The sequence below is a fragment of the Sinohyriopsis cumingii genome, chromosome 17, assembly GCF_028554795.1.
Source record: "Sinohyriopsis cumingii isolate HCF-2022 chromosome 17, ASM2855479v2, whole genome shotgun sequence".
Classification (NCBI taxonomy): domain Eukaryota; kingdom Metazoa; phylum Mollusca; class Bivalvia; order Unionida; family Unionidae; genus Sinohyriopsis; species Sinohyriopsis cumingii.
The window spans coordinates 1,043,165-1,059,825 of record NC_142977.1 but is presented as its reverse complement, the minus strand read 5'-3'; the positions used below and the strand labels follow the sequence as shown (position 1 = coordinate 1,059,825).

The window sequence follows — 16,661 nt, the reverse complement described above, 5'->3', positions numbered from 1 at the left end:
TAAGTGTCCATTGAATTGATTCATTTTTACCTTCTTTTTAGAACTGAGTTAATAACACATCAAACTGAGCACTTCTATACATCATCTATCAAAGCCAATTGCATTTACAGATGTATTTCTGTGCTCGTATAGTTTGTTTATCATACTATAGCTTCATTTAACAAGGGAATCGATATATTTTTTTAACTTTTATGATGTTGCTATTCTCATGTTATGAAGTGTAGGCTTTAAGTGTTCATTCAAACAAAAGGCTGGCATGCGTAAACCTTCTAGTCCCTATCGATTTTATGTCTTTAAAGCCAAACGTAGTAAATGTTTACATTCTATACTGCTTTGAAGAATTAATGGATCCTTTTTAAATTCACAAGGATAATTTTGTTTAAGACAGACTAGAAATTAAGTCATTTTCTATAATTGCTTACCAATGTTGGTATTAAATATGTTATTATTCTAACAGTTAGTGCTTTAGCATATACTTAATAATCCAGTGTAGATTTGGCATAATATTTGTATACACAATAGAAGGTTCTCAGGAGATGAAATCTCTTGTTCCAATCCTACAATTTGATTCTGTACTGATAATCCTACACTAAAACTATGCTGGGCAATACATGATCTTGGAAACCTATAAGCAATGAGTATTGAGCCATCTAGCGCAGCGGGGTTCTGTTCAATCAATCGAATAATTTGACATGTTCTCTAGTACTGATATACTAATACATCCCCAAGCAGCTCATAAAATTACACTTGTACTGATACACTGAAACATCCCCAAGCAGCTGATGAAATTACACTTGTACTCACACATTACAATATCCCCAAACAGCTCATGAAATTACACTTGTACTCATACACTAAAACATCCCCAAGCAGTTCATGAAATTACACTTGTACTCATATGCTAAAACATCCCCAAGCAGCTCATGAAATTTAACTTGTACTCATGCAATAAAACATCCCCAAGCATCTCATGAAATTACACTTGTACTGATACACTAAAACGTCCCCAAGCAGTTCATGAAATTGCACTTGTACTCATACACTAGAACAAACCCGAGCAGTTCATGAAATTACACTTGTACTCATACACTAGAACAAACCCAAGCAGTTCATGAAATTACACTTGTACTCATACACTAAAACGTCCCCAAGCAGCTCATGAAGTTACACTTGTACTCATACACTAAAACATCTCCAAGCAGCTCATGAAGTTACACTTGTACTCATACACTAAAACATCTCCAAGCAGCTCATGAAGTTACACTTGTACTCTTACACTAAAACGTCCCCAATCAGTTCATGAAATTACACTTGTACTCATACACTAGAACAAACCCAAGCAGTTCATGAAATTACACTTGTACTCATACACTAAAACGTCCCCAAGCAGCTCATGAAGTTACACTTGTACTCTTACACTAAAACATCTCCAAGCAGTTCATGAAATAACACTTCTAGGGATACACTAAAACATCTCCAAGCAGCTCATGAAATTACACTTGTACTCATACACTAAAACATCACTAGGCAACTCGTAAAATTACACTTGTACTGATACACTAAAACATCCCCAAGCAGTTCATGAAATTACACTTGTACTCATACACAAGAACATCACTATGCAACTCATGAAATTACACTTGTACTCATACACAAGAACATCACTATGCAACTCATGAAATTACACTTGTACTCATACACAAGAACATCACTAGGCAACTCATGAAATTACACTTGTGCTCATACACAAGAACATCACTAGGCAACTCATGAAATTACACTTGTACTGATACACTAAAACATCTCCAAGCAGTTCATGAAATAACACTTCTAGTGATACACAAGAACATCACTAGGCAACTCATGAAATTACACTTGTACTGATACACTAAATCATCCCCAATCAGTTCATGAAGTTACACTTGTACTCATACACAAGAATATCTCTATGCAACTCATGAAATTACACTTGTACTCATACAAAAGAACATCACTAGGCAACTCATGAAATTACACTTGTACTGATACACTAAAACATCCCCAAGCAGTTCATGAAATTACACTTGTATTGATTCACTAAAACGTCCCCAACCAGTTCATGAAATTACACTTGTACTGATACACTAAGACATCCTCAACCAGTTGATGAAATTACACTTGTACTGATACACTAAATCATCCCAAGCAGCTCATGAAATTACACTTGTACTCATACACTAGAACATCCCCAAGCAGTTCATGAAATTACACTTGTACTGATACATGAGAACATTACTAGGCAACTCATGACTCTGAGGCTGAAAACATACTAGTATAAAAGTAGCTAGTTCAAAATTACTTCAGTCTTTTTATACATTTTACTAATTTCCATTTAAATATTGCAGTAATACTGATTACTCAGCACTTTAATTTCATGTTTGTAGAACACTTTCTCGCAAAGGGTATTTCATAAATCTTTCAAAGTTTAAACTAAGTCTATTTCTTTAAGCCACTTTGAAAAGTGCAAAATGTTAGTAAAAGTAGCAGGTGTCAAATAATTCGCAATTTACATACTACTCGTTACATATCACTTTCTCTGATCTAGATAGGTAATATCTAACCAGTTTTTCATGAATTGGCCATATTCGTCTCCATCCTGATTCTCGCAAACATCTGACAGTTTAATGACCCTTAGAAAAAGTTAAAATTTTGGAAATGTTAGAAAACTTCGTTTCATATGGTATGTTGCTACTTTTATGAGATCGTGAATCAAATAATGAAACAAACAATTTAATAAAAGAAGAGCCGCTCATCACACTAGGTGCTCGTCCAATAACCATGACTTTTAATAGCTCTATGGACTTTTTTAAAATTTTCATGATTATTTACAACTAGGGAAAGTCTCGTAACGTTGGGCCTCTGATTATCGTATATTGTTTATAATCCATACAAATGTCTTAATTGCTATAGATACATTGATACACCTTGAGTATGCAGTTAATATAACTACTAAACCTTGCTTGCAACAAACCGGCAAACACTTCTATATCCGAAATAGGATCTCTATAATTTTTATTTCACATTCGGAAAATGTTTTTTTATTATGTTAGCTGTCATTGCCGTCGGTGGAAACGATATTTCCCTAGACTTTGCGTGTCCTTGGTCCTATCCTCCGTGATGACCATGTCCAAAAAGAGATATCAGAAGCTGAAAAGGAAATGCGTATAACGTTTAATCCATCCAACAGAGAAATGGATATATACATTAACTACACGTTTTAGAAAGATCACTATAGATACCAAAATATAGGCAAATCTATAGAACTAGATGGTTATTAAATATATGTATTCGTATAAGAGTAATTTCGTGCCCATTCCATGTCTAACTGAGCTACTTTATTTCTAATTGTTACAAAGGGTCTTGTTAATTAAATATTATCAGTATATATATAATACATTCATCGAGTATGTAATTAGACGTATTCAATGATTTAAATAAAATATTATTAAAATTATTATAATTGTGAGACAATTTCTAATGTGACCTAAATACGGTTTATGGATATCTATATGTCCAGATGTTATCGGAAAACAAATAAGTTGTTGAATTTGACGAAATACTATTTTGGTATATCCTTTGGCATGTGTACATACATGAGTTTCGTAGTGGTCGAATTCGTGTCTTGTCACTTGGCCATCTCCTGGAAATGTAAGAAACCGGGCAAGATTTGAAAGCAAGGCCCTTATTCTTATAACGGTTTAATGTATATGAATATAAATTATAATGTTAGTTTTGATCCAGAAAATATATACACAAAATCTCAGGATTACTTATAATTCGAACTAAATTAAATAAACTATGAAACTCGGTAACAATACATATTTTAACCCTAAAAGCGATTATCAGAGTCGTCCTCCCCACAGATTAATGAAAGAGTTTTCATACATTTACTTTACCTAAATTAAACCTACTCCCCCCCTCCCGAAAAATATAATTTAAGACAAAAAGTAGAGATGTCTGGTCCAAACAATGATTTTAAGTTAAGCTACGTACGCCAGCTCTCACCTACATCGACTTATTGAATGAAAAAATATTGTAAATTTTATCCATTTTTGTGATTCTTATAAATGTAATTTATTTTGTAAGACGTCAAAATAAAGTAGAGGGAACCTAATTTTCCCCAAAAGTGTATTCCACACAGTCTGAAAGTAGTAAGTCTTATAAAATTTGTAGTATTCCAAAGTACTTTTCGTTCTAGAACGCTCCCTTTAGCAAATGAACCAACTGGTCGTTAATAATGAACCTGTATAAGAAAGCTTTTAAAGGTTATATTTATATTAGATTTAGGCAATCTTAGGATCAATCAATTTTAGTGAATTGGTTTTAGTGTGTTATATAACGTAACAGTTTAAGAGGGTATTCGTCGATATCAAAGAAGATGATAGTTTTACATGTACCGAACTAACCATAACTGGAAGGTTGCCAGTATAAATATTATGATCCAGACCTCTTTAAATTTGCTCAGGTGCTAGTTTGACAGCCAATCCTATGATGTTCCAATGTTGTTCACTGATATTCTTTCCTATGTGGTAGTTTGACTGTCAAGCCAATGATGTTGATCATATATATTTTGTCAAAGTGGCAGTTTGACTGCCAAACCAATGATGTTGCAAATAGCTATTTGTGCGAAAGTGGCAGTTTGACTGGCAATCCGATTTTCTTGCTCTTAATAATAATAATAATAATGATGAGAACTTTGTATAGCGCCTAATCTTTAGAAGCTCTGAGCGCTTTACAACATTAGACAGCACCTATAAGATAAAAAACATATAATGATATGATTACAAAAACAAACACCATGAAATTAGAAAACATTAAAAAACATGCTGAGAATATTTAAGGTAGGAAACATTATTAGGTCTATAAGTTTGTTCTTGCAGTCGAAATAAGTGAGTTTTGAGAGCCCTCTTGAATGTGATCACTGTGACTTTGTGTCTAAGTTCAGTGAGCAATTCATTCCACGTTGCTGGGCCCTGGTATGCAAAAGAACGCTGTCCATATGACTTTGTTTTCATAGTGGGAATATTGAGAATACGATTGTCAGAAGAGGAGCGTAATTATCTTGCTGGTGTGTACACATGGGTGAGGTCGGATAGGTAAAAATGGCATTGTGACTGGCAATCCAATGATGTCGGACATAGCTATTTTCCAAAGTGGCAGTTTGAATGGCATTTCAATGGTGTCCCTCATACGTATTTTGCCGATTGCGCTACACCTACAGTTACATTCAGGAATTTTATTAGTACGTATGTTCAGTAGTTATATTGGTACATATAGATTTGTTGGCACGTATATTCAGTAGTTTTATTGGTACGTATATTCACTAGTTTTATTGGTCCATATATTCAGTAGTTATATTGATACGTTTATTCAGCAGTTTTATTGGTACATATGTTCAGGATTTATATTGGTACGTATAGTCAGTAGTTTTATTGGTACGTACATTTTGGTAGTTTTATTTGTACAAATTGTATTGATACGTAACAGGTGTTTTATTGATACATTACACTTGACTCAAACTTTACTGTAAAGTGAAATCTCTTGTCACTGTCGGAAGGAATAAAAGCGAAATGTAGGAGGAAAATGGGGAAAATAGAGGGTCGTGAAAATGAAATATATCTTTAAAAATACTTTGATAATATTTAATGTCCGAGAGTTAAATTGCCGTCACGCTCCGGTGTGATATCTTATCAGACGGCTGTATTGTCAGATGGTCTGTTAAATAAGACATGATACAAGCTAGATGACAATCAGTTGATAAGCAGCTATAGCATCTTACGGACGTCTTAGTTAAATAAACATCACCTTAAATGTAGTGTATCAAGTTTTATTTGGAATGAAAGAATCACGTGGCAGTACCATATTATAACCGTCACTATCGGCTGTCATCAGCGATGGTCCGTGACATTGGTTTGCTTATAGCAGCTACCACGCATTTGAAAATTGTGGTCATAGAATTTCTATGCTGAACATTATTGAATTCTTAGTCATGAGCTTCTGATGCTGAAAGCACATTTGCCAATAACAGGAGGAGCCCGCTTGCCCATTGTAAGTCAAAATAAAGAAATCCATGCAAACACTTTTATTGAAATCATTATTCAAATACCAATATCTAACCATATCAATGTATATATGTTCCCTCTATCATTGTTCTTTGATAAAATACAATTTCTTTAACCTTACCCCATTTGTTATAAAAAGTAAATACGTTACGCTATTCGATGCAGTTGGGACATTTTTGCCGCCCAGCCGGCCTGTATCTAGCAATCAGAGAATCTTATGATAAAAACGCATGAAATACTTCAAATATTGTCATGCTAACATACCTGTTTGTAACGTTTCTATCTCACAGCAAATTAAAATTGTCATTTAACGTAACAGTTGATACTTGCAAGATCGGTGCTATCATGTCAACATCTGCCGTTGTAGATGCTAAACAGATATAACAACTGTACGCTCCCCGAGGTTTAGTGTAATTTACAATTAACGAGCTTGGGTAGTTTCCCAGATTTGGTGCACTTTATCATATTTATTTCTTCGATCATGCTTTATATTTAGCAGAGACATAAAGCTTTCCAAATCTCATTTAATACTTTTCGATTCGTTTTATTGTACAAAATGTATTCTCGTAATGTGATATATTTTCTGTTGGAAAATCTCCCAAAGGCATAAAAAGTACCACTCTCACTAAGTGTGTGTGTGTGTGTGTGTGTGTGTGTGTGTGTGTCTGATTTGGATTTTTAATCTAGCTTTAACAATTTTTCAGTCATATCGCTACGATGTCTGCAGTGTGACAGTTTATAGTGATGTCTAGCACTGGGACATCATGCCGCAGACATGTAGCATGATGTCCCACCCAGTCACATTATTCTGACACTAGGACGACCAATCCTAATACTAACCTCTTAATGCCTAGCGCCAAGCGAGGCAGCTGTTAGTACCTTTTTTGTAGGTCTTTGGTTTGGCTCGGTCGGGGATCGAACCCATGACCTCCCGCATCCGAGACGGACGCTCTAACCACTTGGCCACCGGAGCGATACTCTCACTAAGTAACATACGTAATGAGTCAAAATGTAGTATATGGCAAGTCATTAGCGAAACTGGTTTAATGCATGTCATGGCTCAAACAAGTCATTATCTTGTGCATAGCAATTAGAGTCTATAAATTTTGAAGAATAAACTTGAATATCAACGCAGCTCTAGGTTGTTACAAGATCCTGTAGGCAGAAATACACGAGATCATTAGATTTCAAAGACAAAGACATTGCTGAGAAATCAAAATATGTCACGGTTCTCACCATTGGTGTCCATCGATTGATATAGGCTCTCCATGTGATTAGTCGGAAGTAAGCCATCCTTGTCAGTATCATAATGGTCGAAGATCGTATCCGCGATCCCTGTGTTCCCTACGTTGCTAAGAGCCGTCTCGAATTCAAGCTTGGTGATATTTCCGTCTCCTGTAGGTAAAGAGTTTGCAAATATCAGTATTTCAAACCAATTTCATTAAAATCATTTACCAGGGACTTCGGCACATCTTTTGGTTATACAATATTGGAATATATATGGATTGATTAGAACCAGACCCAATATTTCTTTCTTTAGTTTGTTTTTCATATATATATATATATATATATATATATATATATATATATATATATATATATTTATATTTATATTTAAGTCTAAAAATAAACGGGTGAATGTAAGAATTGGATTAGACTTATGTTAAAAGTGTACATTGACCATTATTATCCAGTCTTTATAAGAGCTTGAAAAGGTTATTCATTCTAAAAGTTACTTGACTATACTGTACAATACAGTCTAAATTGCTTGACTACACTGTACAATACAGTCTAAATTACTTGACTACACTGTACAATACAGTCTAAATTACTTGACTATACTGTACAATACAGTCTAAATTACTTGAATATACTGTTGTTACGACTCTACAGTCACACTCTTAAGTAACAAAAAAAAGGCAAAACCAGCAGGTTCTATAAAACTTAACAAACAATTTAATTATCAAAGTTATAACTGAAAAATATGAAGAGCTTACATTATTATGAAGTTAATCCAAACTAGTCCTTTTAAAGGTCTGTGAAGGTCATAAATGATTGAAAACTCCTGATAAATTTTAATACTGGAAATGTACTGGTCTTCCAAGAACCGTGACGGTGTCAAGGTGGCGTTGTCCAGAATTACTTCGAATAATTTATAACAGTTCCAGAGTACTAGTATAGTCCAAATAATGAGCACTTTCTATTTCACTTTCTATTTCCTCTCAACAGTCCAAGCGAATGTTTTTCCTCTTGAATAATATCTAAGTATAGCACAAAATAAGTCTGCAGACTTACAACAGGAACACAATCAGTGTAAATGACTTCAATATCGGATTGAATCTGATTGCTTAACTCTCTCCTTATATACACAGTATATTGCGACTGTACTTCTCAATAGACCCAATGTGACAACATACACTATTGATTATGGGTCAATTAAGAATAATCACATGACGTAGCACAACCAATAGGAAGCCACACAATTATTCTCTAAACATCGGTATCCCATTAGTCAGTGAGAAACTACGCCATAGGCGCCATTTTAAGTCTTATTTTTTGAATTATTTTTACTAATTGTCAACGCATACGTAAGCATCTATTTATAAATCTTATGCAATATTATACTCAAGTCACGTTGGACTTAACTGAAGATATTCCGCACTCATTACAACCATGAATAAGAATTATTTTTTATAGATAAAATCATGTACCATGAGTTATAAAAAATATGAACATACATAACACTGTACATTCTAAATTACTTGAATATAATGTACATCATAAATGACGTGAATATACTGAGCATTCTAATTACCTGAATATGACCTGAATAAACGGTACCGTTTAAATTACTTGAATATATTGTACATTTTAAATTAGTTAAAGATACACGACTTGAATATACTATACACTCTAATTTACAGTAATATACTACACGTTAGTTACTTAAAAATAATGTATATTATTCTAAATATTTGAATATGCTGTACGTTCTAAATTTTTAGAGTATATTCTACATTCTAAATTACTAGAAAATACTGTAAAATCTAAATTACTTGAATGCATTGTGCATTCCATAATAAAGGCAAGGTTTTCCATTCATTTTCAAAAGTCAGATATGGGCGTCGAAAGTGATGTGTTTGAAGGGGGAAGGGAGATAGGCGGCTTTATACCTGTATTGAAAATTTTAAAACATTATATATGAATGACTAGGTCCAAAATTTGATGGGTCTTTGCATACGAATGTCTGTCTGTACAAGCATAAGTTATTGCTGTAGACAAGTAACCACTTATATATATATATATATATATATATATATATATATATATATATATATATATATATATATATATTAGCGCAATTCCTAAGTTACGAAGCCAGCAATTTCAATGTTGTGCAACGTAGAATAGTCAATGATGGTTTACTGAATAGAAAAATATCTCAGGAATAAAACAGGCTATAGACTATGACCTTGTACCTTCACAGACACACATAGCAGCAGGAAATTGAGGGTCAGGTGGGAAACGATTGTTTGGAAGTTACTTACTTTGTCTCTTTTATAATATGATATAAAGGGTCCCATGTTAGAACGGGTCATGAGGATAATCTGTGGTAATTTTGTCACTGATGATTTGGTAGCCTTCAGGTGATTGCTTATATTTCAATATTAAGCTCGAGTCGGCCAGGTGTGCTCTCACCGTTTGGTTTTAAACAGATTTTTCTTTCCTAATGAAATCAATAAGCTCAGTCTATGAAAATTAACAATGCAGAACAAAACGAAAACATGCATGCGTAACAGTTTAAGTTTGTTTAAATATAATGATTTCGTATTTGAAAATGTACACTATGCAATAAAAATTGGAGAAAGTAAAATAAAATAAATGAAATCGTAAGGATCCACTTTCCTGAATGTGTTGCAATTTTCGCCAGCCTTAATCATAAAATTAGAAACAGACTTTGACATACTGAAACAAAATAAACAATAATGCTTCCTTCATTTTAATGAAATTTAAATGATAATAATTGTACAGACACATGTAAATCATCATCAATATTTCAGATCCTTTCACAGTACAAACCAATGGACCGTTCATATTTTGGTACATGTATACATCATAGTGTGTCCCAGCTCCATGTAATGGACCGTTCTTATTTTGGTACATGTACATAGCATACATGTATAAAGGTATAATCAATGCTATTTGTCACTAAAGTAAATTTCATTTGCCTGACACAAAAATCGTCTGTCAAATCAACAGGAATGTTCTTAGAAGGAAAACAATTCAGACCGAAAAGGTAGGTCTTTCTCAAGAAAACATTCAGGTTGTAGCCGTTTGTTAATATTATGACTTGATTCACATGTAAATCAGCACCATTAATTAATCACAACACTTGAATTTTGAATTGGACTAAAATGACACAAAAACAGTCTTGGCATGACCTCTTAGACGAAAACTCTGACTACTTAAAAGTTTTGAAATATGAATCAGAAAGGCTTGGTAATGTCGAAATGTTTCATATGTTATTATACAAATAGAGAATAAAGACAGAATTTAAAGTTTCGATTTTAAAAGTGACGTCTTTCCATGTTATGTCAGTGACTTTATGAGGTTCTTCCATGCAGGAGGGGATTATAGTCCTTTATGCGAGGATTTTACGACTTGTATGGTGTTTTACTGTCGCAAACTATTTCTGGTGACGGTTGAGTGAATCCAGTAAATGGGTATATGCGACAGTAAAAATACAACAAATGTCTTAAAACCGTAAAATACAAGACTGTTTCATCCATCCCAACTCAGTAGAAGACTCTCTAAAAATGTAATTCTCTGTGCCTACACGTCACAGAAGAAAAGCAACAATGCATTAGCATCTAATAACTGTCATTGTATCATATATTTTACTGCAGGAAATGTTGACGTTCAACCAGTCAAGTCGCTTCATAAAAGACATTTGAAATAAACACCAGTCTAAGATTATTTTATCACAAAAAGAAAAATACTGTGTTTGCAGACGTACAATTGTTTATTGACATAATTTTTAAGTATATCCCATTGTTCCGAACATTGAACGTTTACTTTATACAACGTCATATATAGAGGATCACGAGTATTAATGTAATAATAAATATATGAAATCAGTTGAATAATTTATGGGTTTTTTTTTCAAGCTTTGCCGAGCAAAAGCTGTAGATTTCTCATAAATTAAATATTAGATCATTGCACATTTTAGACTCTATCTGTCACATTTTTCATTTTAATGGAAAAAGTCTAGATAATAGAAGAACATATTATTTGCGGCATCTGTCTGAATAGACTCTGTATAGTCTTATTCGGCAGCGTGAACGAATTTTTGGTTCTCACACAGTTTCGGTTTACCTGGGCGATCAGGGTTTACTCGTGTTTTAGTAACCGTTTTGAAGTCAGTCTAGGGCAAATGATCCATATTCAGACACGTTTAACCAATACTGTGCGTTCTGGTGATTGTCTCCCTTTTTCCCCAATGTCCATCTAATATCGATTAAAAAAGCAGATGACATATCGCTAACAGTAATAATAAAATAAAGCGGTTCCAGAAGGTGAGACAATAATGATAAAACTGCATAAAGATTCCATGGGGTTATATGAACCAATCAGATTAGCATATAGTGATACGTTAACATGTTAACATATCAACAATAATATACGGCAATCACCGTATATAAAGTATACCAACTATATGATGACATAAGTTCTTGCAAGTTTAGATATAAATCTATATTGTGGCGATATGAAATTAAATGACATCTATGAGAGGGTGTCCGCTATGACGGGATAATCATATTTACCATTAAGATCTTCTTTGCTGGTGATCGCAATAAGCTCGCTAAGTTCCAATAAACCATCATGGTTTGTATCATATCTCTGGAAGCCTCGGTCTACTAAGTCCGTTAGCTGGTGTCCATGGGGAAGGTTGATAACCTGACTGTGTTACACAAATGAACAATTATAAACTGATTGTGTTACACAAATGAACATTTATAACCTGACTGTTATACAAATTGAATATTTATAACCTGATTGTGTTACACAAATAAACATTTATAACCAGACTGTGTTATACAAATAATTTTTTATAACCTGACTGTGTTACACAAATGAACATTTACAACCTGTGTTACACAAATAAATATTTATAACCTGATTTTGTGTTATACAAATAAACAGGTATAACCTGATTGTGTTACACAAATAAACAAAGTCTTGAGATTAATATATGTCTACTATACAAAATAAACAACAATTTTGCCGGTCAATCAGCCAAGGAACAACTCGGTTGTCATTCAAATATGCAAACATATGACCAGCAGGATTATTTTTGAACATACACAGTGATCAAAGAAGGCAAAAAACCCTCTTGAGAAACAGTAGCGTGTCTCTTTTGTTTTACACCGTGATCGCCACGAGAAACCTGATTCTTCTGGAAACCTATGACTGCAATAAATTGTCATCGCCACATCTGATGAGATTGACAACGATACGTAAGCAAAGATGTCACAATATATGCTCATTTGTAATATAATTTTTTTTCTTAGGTTTGTACAACATAAACATATATTACATCAACAAAAAAAAAACTGAAATGTTTTCTGCTGTAAATGGCTGCTAGAACCATTAGATTTTTCACATAAGAAGACACCTTGAACATAAAACGGTATACGTCAACGTAGTCAGGTAAGTGCCTTTACTGATCTGAACCAAAGCAGCAATTGTTGTTCAAAAATTTAATACTGAAGTAGTTTGACAATGTATGTGCATTGATCATCGACACGTTATTTGCGCCTCAATTGTCATCAGCTAAGTTCCAGACTAAAATTGTCGATCGTTATGAAGCTTTACAATGGCAGACTAGCACATAATTAACTGGGTCAAGATAAATGGACATGGCACCTAATCATTACTAGTGCAGGGGATAATCGAAATTATTTCAAATACGCGGCGGGTTCATTTTAACATCATAAAACAAGACTTGCTTGACCTCATGGAAATTATGCATAAACGTAATCATGTAGACGTTTTCATCAGTCTGATACATAATGATAATCGTTCTAAAATGTAATGCTGATGTAGTTTTACCACTTTCAGTGTGACATGTTAGCGGAGACATTTTGTCCGGTTTTTATAGGATCACATACATCACGTGGATGATTTTGACAAAAAATGTATGCAGACATTAAAAAGAAATTGTCATATGTATTTTTCAGGGCCTTTATATACGGATCGTCCAGGGAATACTGATCAACGAAGAACAACATAAAAAGAATAATAAAAAAAGTTTAACGGTATGTGTAGTCACATTCTCATAATGACATCCATTGTTGAAACAGTCGGTACCGAACGCTTATATGACCTGCTGACTTGCATACTAAATGTGTCCACGTAGTTTATCATTGACTTTTTCTCGTATGTGTCATGGCGTACGTATGGTGATCATTCAAGTAATACTGATTGATGAGAAGTGAAATAAAGTGAATACTCGCCTTTAAAGGCACGTGAAATCAAAGTCCCAAAATGAAACCTACACTTACTGAAATCATTGAATATTAGTCCCATTTCAACTTTGGTTATAAACGAATCCCCAAAACGAGTATTCGCATTGTATACTCACCAATGAACAAAGGCCAAACCTATTGTGATTAGAAGGAGCAGCATTCTCAAAAACACAACCTGGAACAAGCAGTAATATAGAATTGTGTCTGATACGTTATGAATCATTATTAAAACGCATTACTTTTGTGAGCGTAAATAATTTTCGAAAATTTTAAAATTGTTTTGAAATCGGGTGCTTGTTTTTAAAGTTAAGCGGTCAGTAATTGAATATCATGTACCACAATAAACACGCAATATTAAGTCAAGACGCCTGTTTCCCTGTCTTATGTCTCGTTTGGTTTGGTTTTGTTGTTCTAGGGTTTAACGCCATTTTTCAGCGCAGGATAGGCTATACATGGCGTTTGGTTTGAAAACTATTAAAAAGTATCCAGTGCAAAATGTATTCCCTTCTTTCAAGTGAAGAACCGAGATCGTCAATAGTGAATTTGCTTTGTGAGATTATTCAGTCTGAGGCATATTCAAGCAGTCGACCAGGATAACATATCAATAGTTACAATCTATATAGTTTTATTAATTTATTAAAAAAAATATACAAAATTTGACTAATTACGTGACTTTTCCAACAAACTGCTGCTAGTACCAATTTTAATTCTACTGTAACATGCATGAATCAAATATTTATTTTAGCGATGAACTCACGCCTGAAAAGATTTCAAGAACTACGTGTGTGTGTGTGTGTGTGTGTGTGTGTGTGTGTGCGTGTGTGTGTGTGTGTGAAAGAGAGGGAGGGAGATTTGAAGCCAGTTACAGAAATCAAATGGACTCCATACATACCGAGGATATAGGTAAAAGTGGGCAAACTTAACGAGTTTAGCGGTATTATAATGACCTATACATGATAGAAGTCCTTCATGAAGATAAGCAATATGTGTGAGTATGACCATCTGGTACGTGATACTACCATTTAGAAAGTCACGATATCCTAAGTAAAACTGACCTGTTAAGTATGTATGTATGCATATATATTGTAATTAGTTTGGAGTATGCGCATTTGTTTATAGCAATCCGTTTTAAGGATTTCTCAGATGTTTGTGATTACTTGTTTGATTATGGGATGTCGCTATTGGGAATATATTCCTCATCCAGAAGTAATTAGCCAATTACTAGGAGCAAACGTCACGAGGTGGAGTGTTAGTTAGTTGCCATGATGCCAACCTTTACTTTTGGTGAATTCAGGTCAGAGCCGCATGAGTGTCCCGGTTCCATAGTTCCTATTAAAATCTAGTTATATATATTAATCGTGTGACTCCAGGTGCAATATTTATGATTGGAGACTGGTATATTACACAATGGAATAATCGAGAAAGGGCTGTTCCGTCCTCGGCAGGTGCCGTTTATTGTTGCCATGGTGGCAAATGTGATGCAATAGTTACAGGCGAAATGTGGCTTAAAACCATGATTTGACTGTCCTCAGGCGCCATGGTAAAAATAGTTCCCTGTTTTAGTTCATTGTATAGTATAAGTTTACGGTGTGTAGCAGCAGGGGGGGCGAATCCGACATTTTGTCCAAACGTCATTTGGCTTAATTAGTACTTTCTGCACTCAGCGGATCCGGTGTCGTCAGCGCCTGGTAAAAAAAAAACGACGTCGTCGTCGTTGTCATCGTCAAGGGGCCAAATCGACAATTGTCCGGAACGTCATTTGGTTTAATTAATACCTTCTGCGCGCCGATCCCAGCGTCGTCAGCGTCCGGTAAGCACATCGACGACCGCGTCGATGTCATCGCCCCCCCTGCTGCTATGATCTTACAAACAGAGTGATCACTAACTCCTCCTCTTGCAGATCAATTAGGTTATTTGACTGATCGGTAAGTCTGAAATTAATTCTTGTTAAAAACCGATTATGGCATCGCATATAGACCGGATTAATTGGACTCTCAACGATTAAAAATCCCGGAGGGGCTGTTGGTGAAAATGAATAAAGGATGTACCCCTGTTGAGCCTGATTTGATTGCTTGGTATCCACCTGGTAACTCCCTTCGATAACATCACACACTAGATTAATTGCTATCACCGATGCGATATTTACGTTGTATGGAGCAATATGCCTACCACCATCTCCGTTATCGTGTCTGAGGATATGAGTTGATGGACCGAGAAAATCATTAAGAGACTTTCTTAGTTCTGGCGCGTTGTATCCTGGAAACTTGAAATCGGGTAAATCGGCTTCTGCGATATTATACTCGGTTAGGAATTTTTGTTTATTATCATCGCTGCTATCGGATATTGTTTTAACGATTCGTTCATTGATATATTCCATGTCTGATATAAGTTGATTTAACACCTCAACGTGTTTTCGTTCTTTTGTTTCCCGTAGCTGTTCTAGTTGTAATTGGTAATAATGATTAATCTCGGCAAACATACCAGTGATATCATTTAAACTAACTCTGGCCGCGGCGGATAATTTAGGAGTTTGCTTATACGAAAAATGCCATTGCATGTTATTCCTGTCTTGAAATACAAACCTGCTGGGTAATAACGCGCCTTTTATGATAGACAAATCAATTCGATAAGTGGGATTAATCTCATGATACGATTGCTTGCCCGCGGGGATTTCATGAGGTGGATTCTTAGGCCATCCTAGTATGGTTCTTATTGAACTGTTATAGATATCAACCATATACCCCGGTGTGCTTATTTCAATCGTCGACGATAACGTCGGTTCATGAACCGTAATAGCGATTTTTGATTCTTTTCCTGTGATCGATTTTATCCTGCGCTGAAATTCTCCATTGATTTGTTCTATTTGGTATGACCCAGTTGGTATTGTAACCTCCTTCCAGTCTGGGGTTCCATCGGGTTTATTTGTCCATGCAAAAACCAGCGAGTTATTAGGTTGTTGTCCGTTAAATGCGTCCGCTCGGATATTAGGCCAACTGTGATATATTCGCAATTTTGCCAGCGCTATTTCCTT

The 16,661-nt window shown here is 34.7% G+C and overlaps 1 protein-coding gene across 1 annotated transcript; it reads right to left on the bottom strand.

The window, feature by feature from the left end:
- Nucleotides 1-3,034: 3,034 nt before the first annotated feature.
- LOC149777635 (visinin-like protein 1) lies at nt 3,035-14,581 on the bottom strand. The gene is made up of 6 exons (XM_089938214.1): nt 14,523-14,581; nt 13,747-13,805; nt 11,927-12,063; nt 7,338-7,496; nt 3,633-3,679; nt 3,035-3,186 (listed from the first exon to the last, which is right to left on the bottom strand). The coding sequence occupies exons 2-6, from the start codon at nt 13,788-13,790 to the stop codon at nt 3,145-3,147; spliced, it is 429 nt and encodes a 142-aa protein (XP_089794340.1). The 5' UTR covers nt 13,791-13,805; nt 14,523-14,581; the 3' UTR covers nt 3,035-3,144.
- Between the last annotated feature and the right edge of the window lie 2,080 nt (nt 14,582-16,661).

Coding starts and splice junctions, on each gene's coding strand:
- LOC149777635 (XM_089938214.1), bottom strand. CDS start 13,790: ATGCTGCTCCTTCTAATCACAATAGGTTTGGCCTTTGTTCATTG. Junction 3,680..7,337: donor TCAATCGATGGACACCAATG/GTGAGAACCGTG, acceptor TTACATTTCCAG/GAGATGGCCAAGTGACAAGA. Junction 3,187..3,632: donor TCGACCACTACGAAACTCAT/GTATGTACACAT, acceptor TTTCCTTTTCAG/CTTCTGATATCTCTTTTTGG.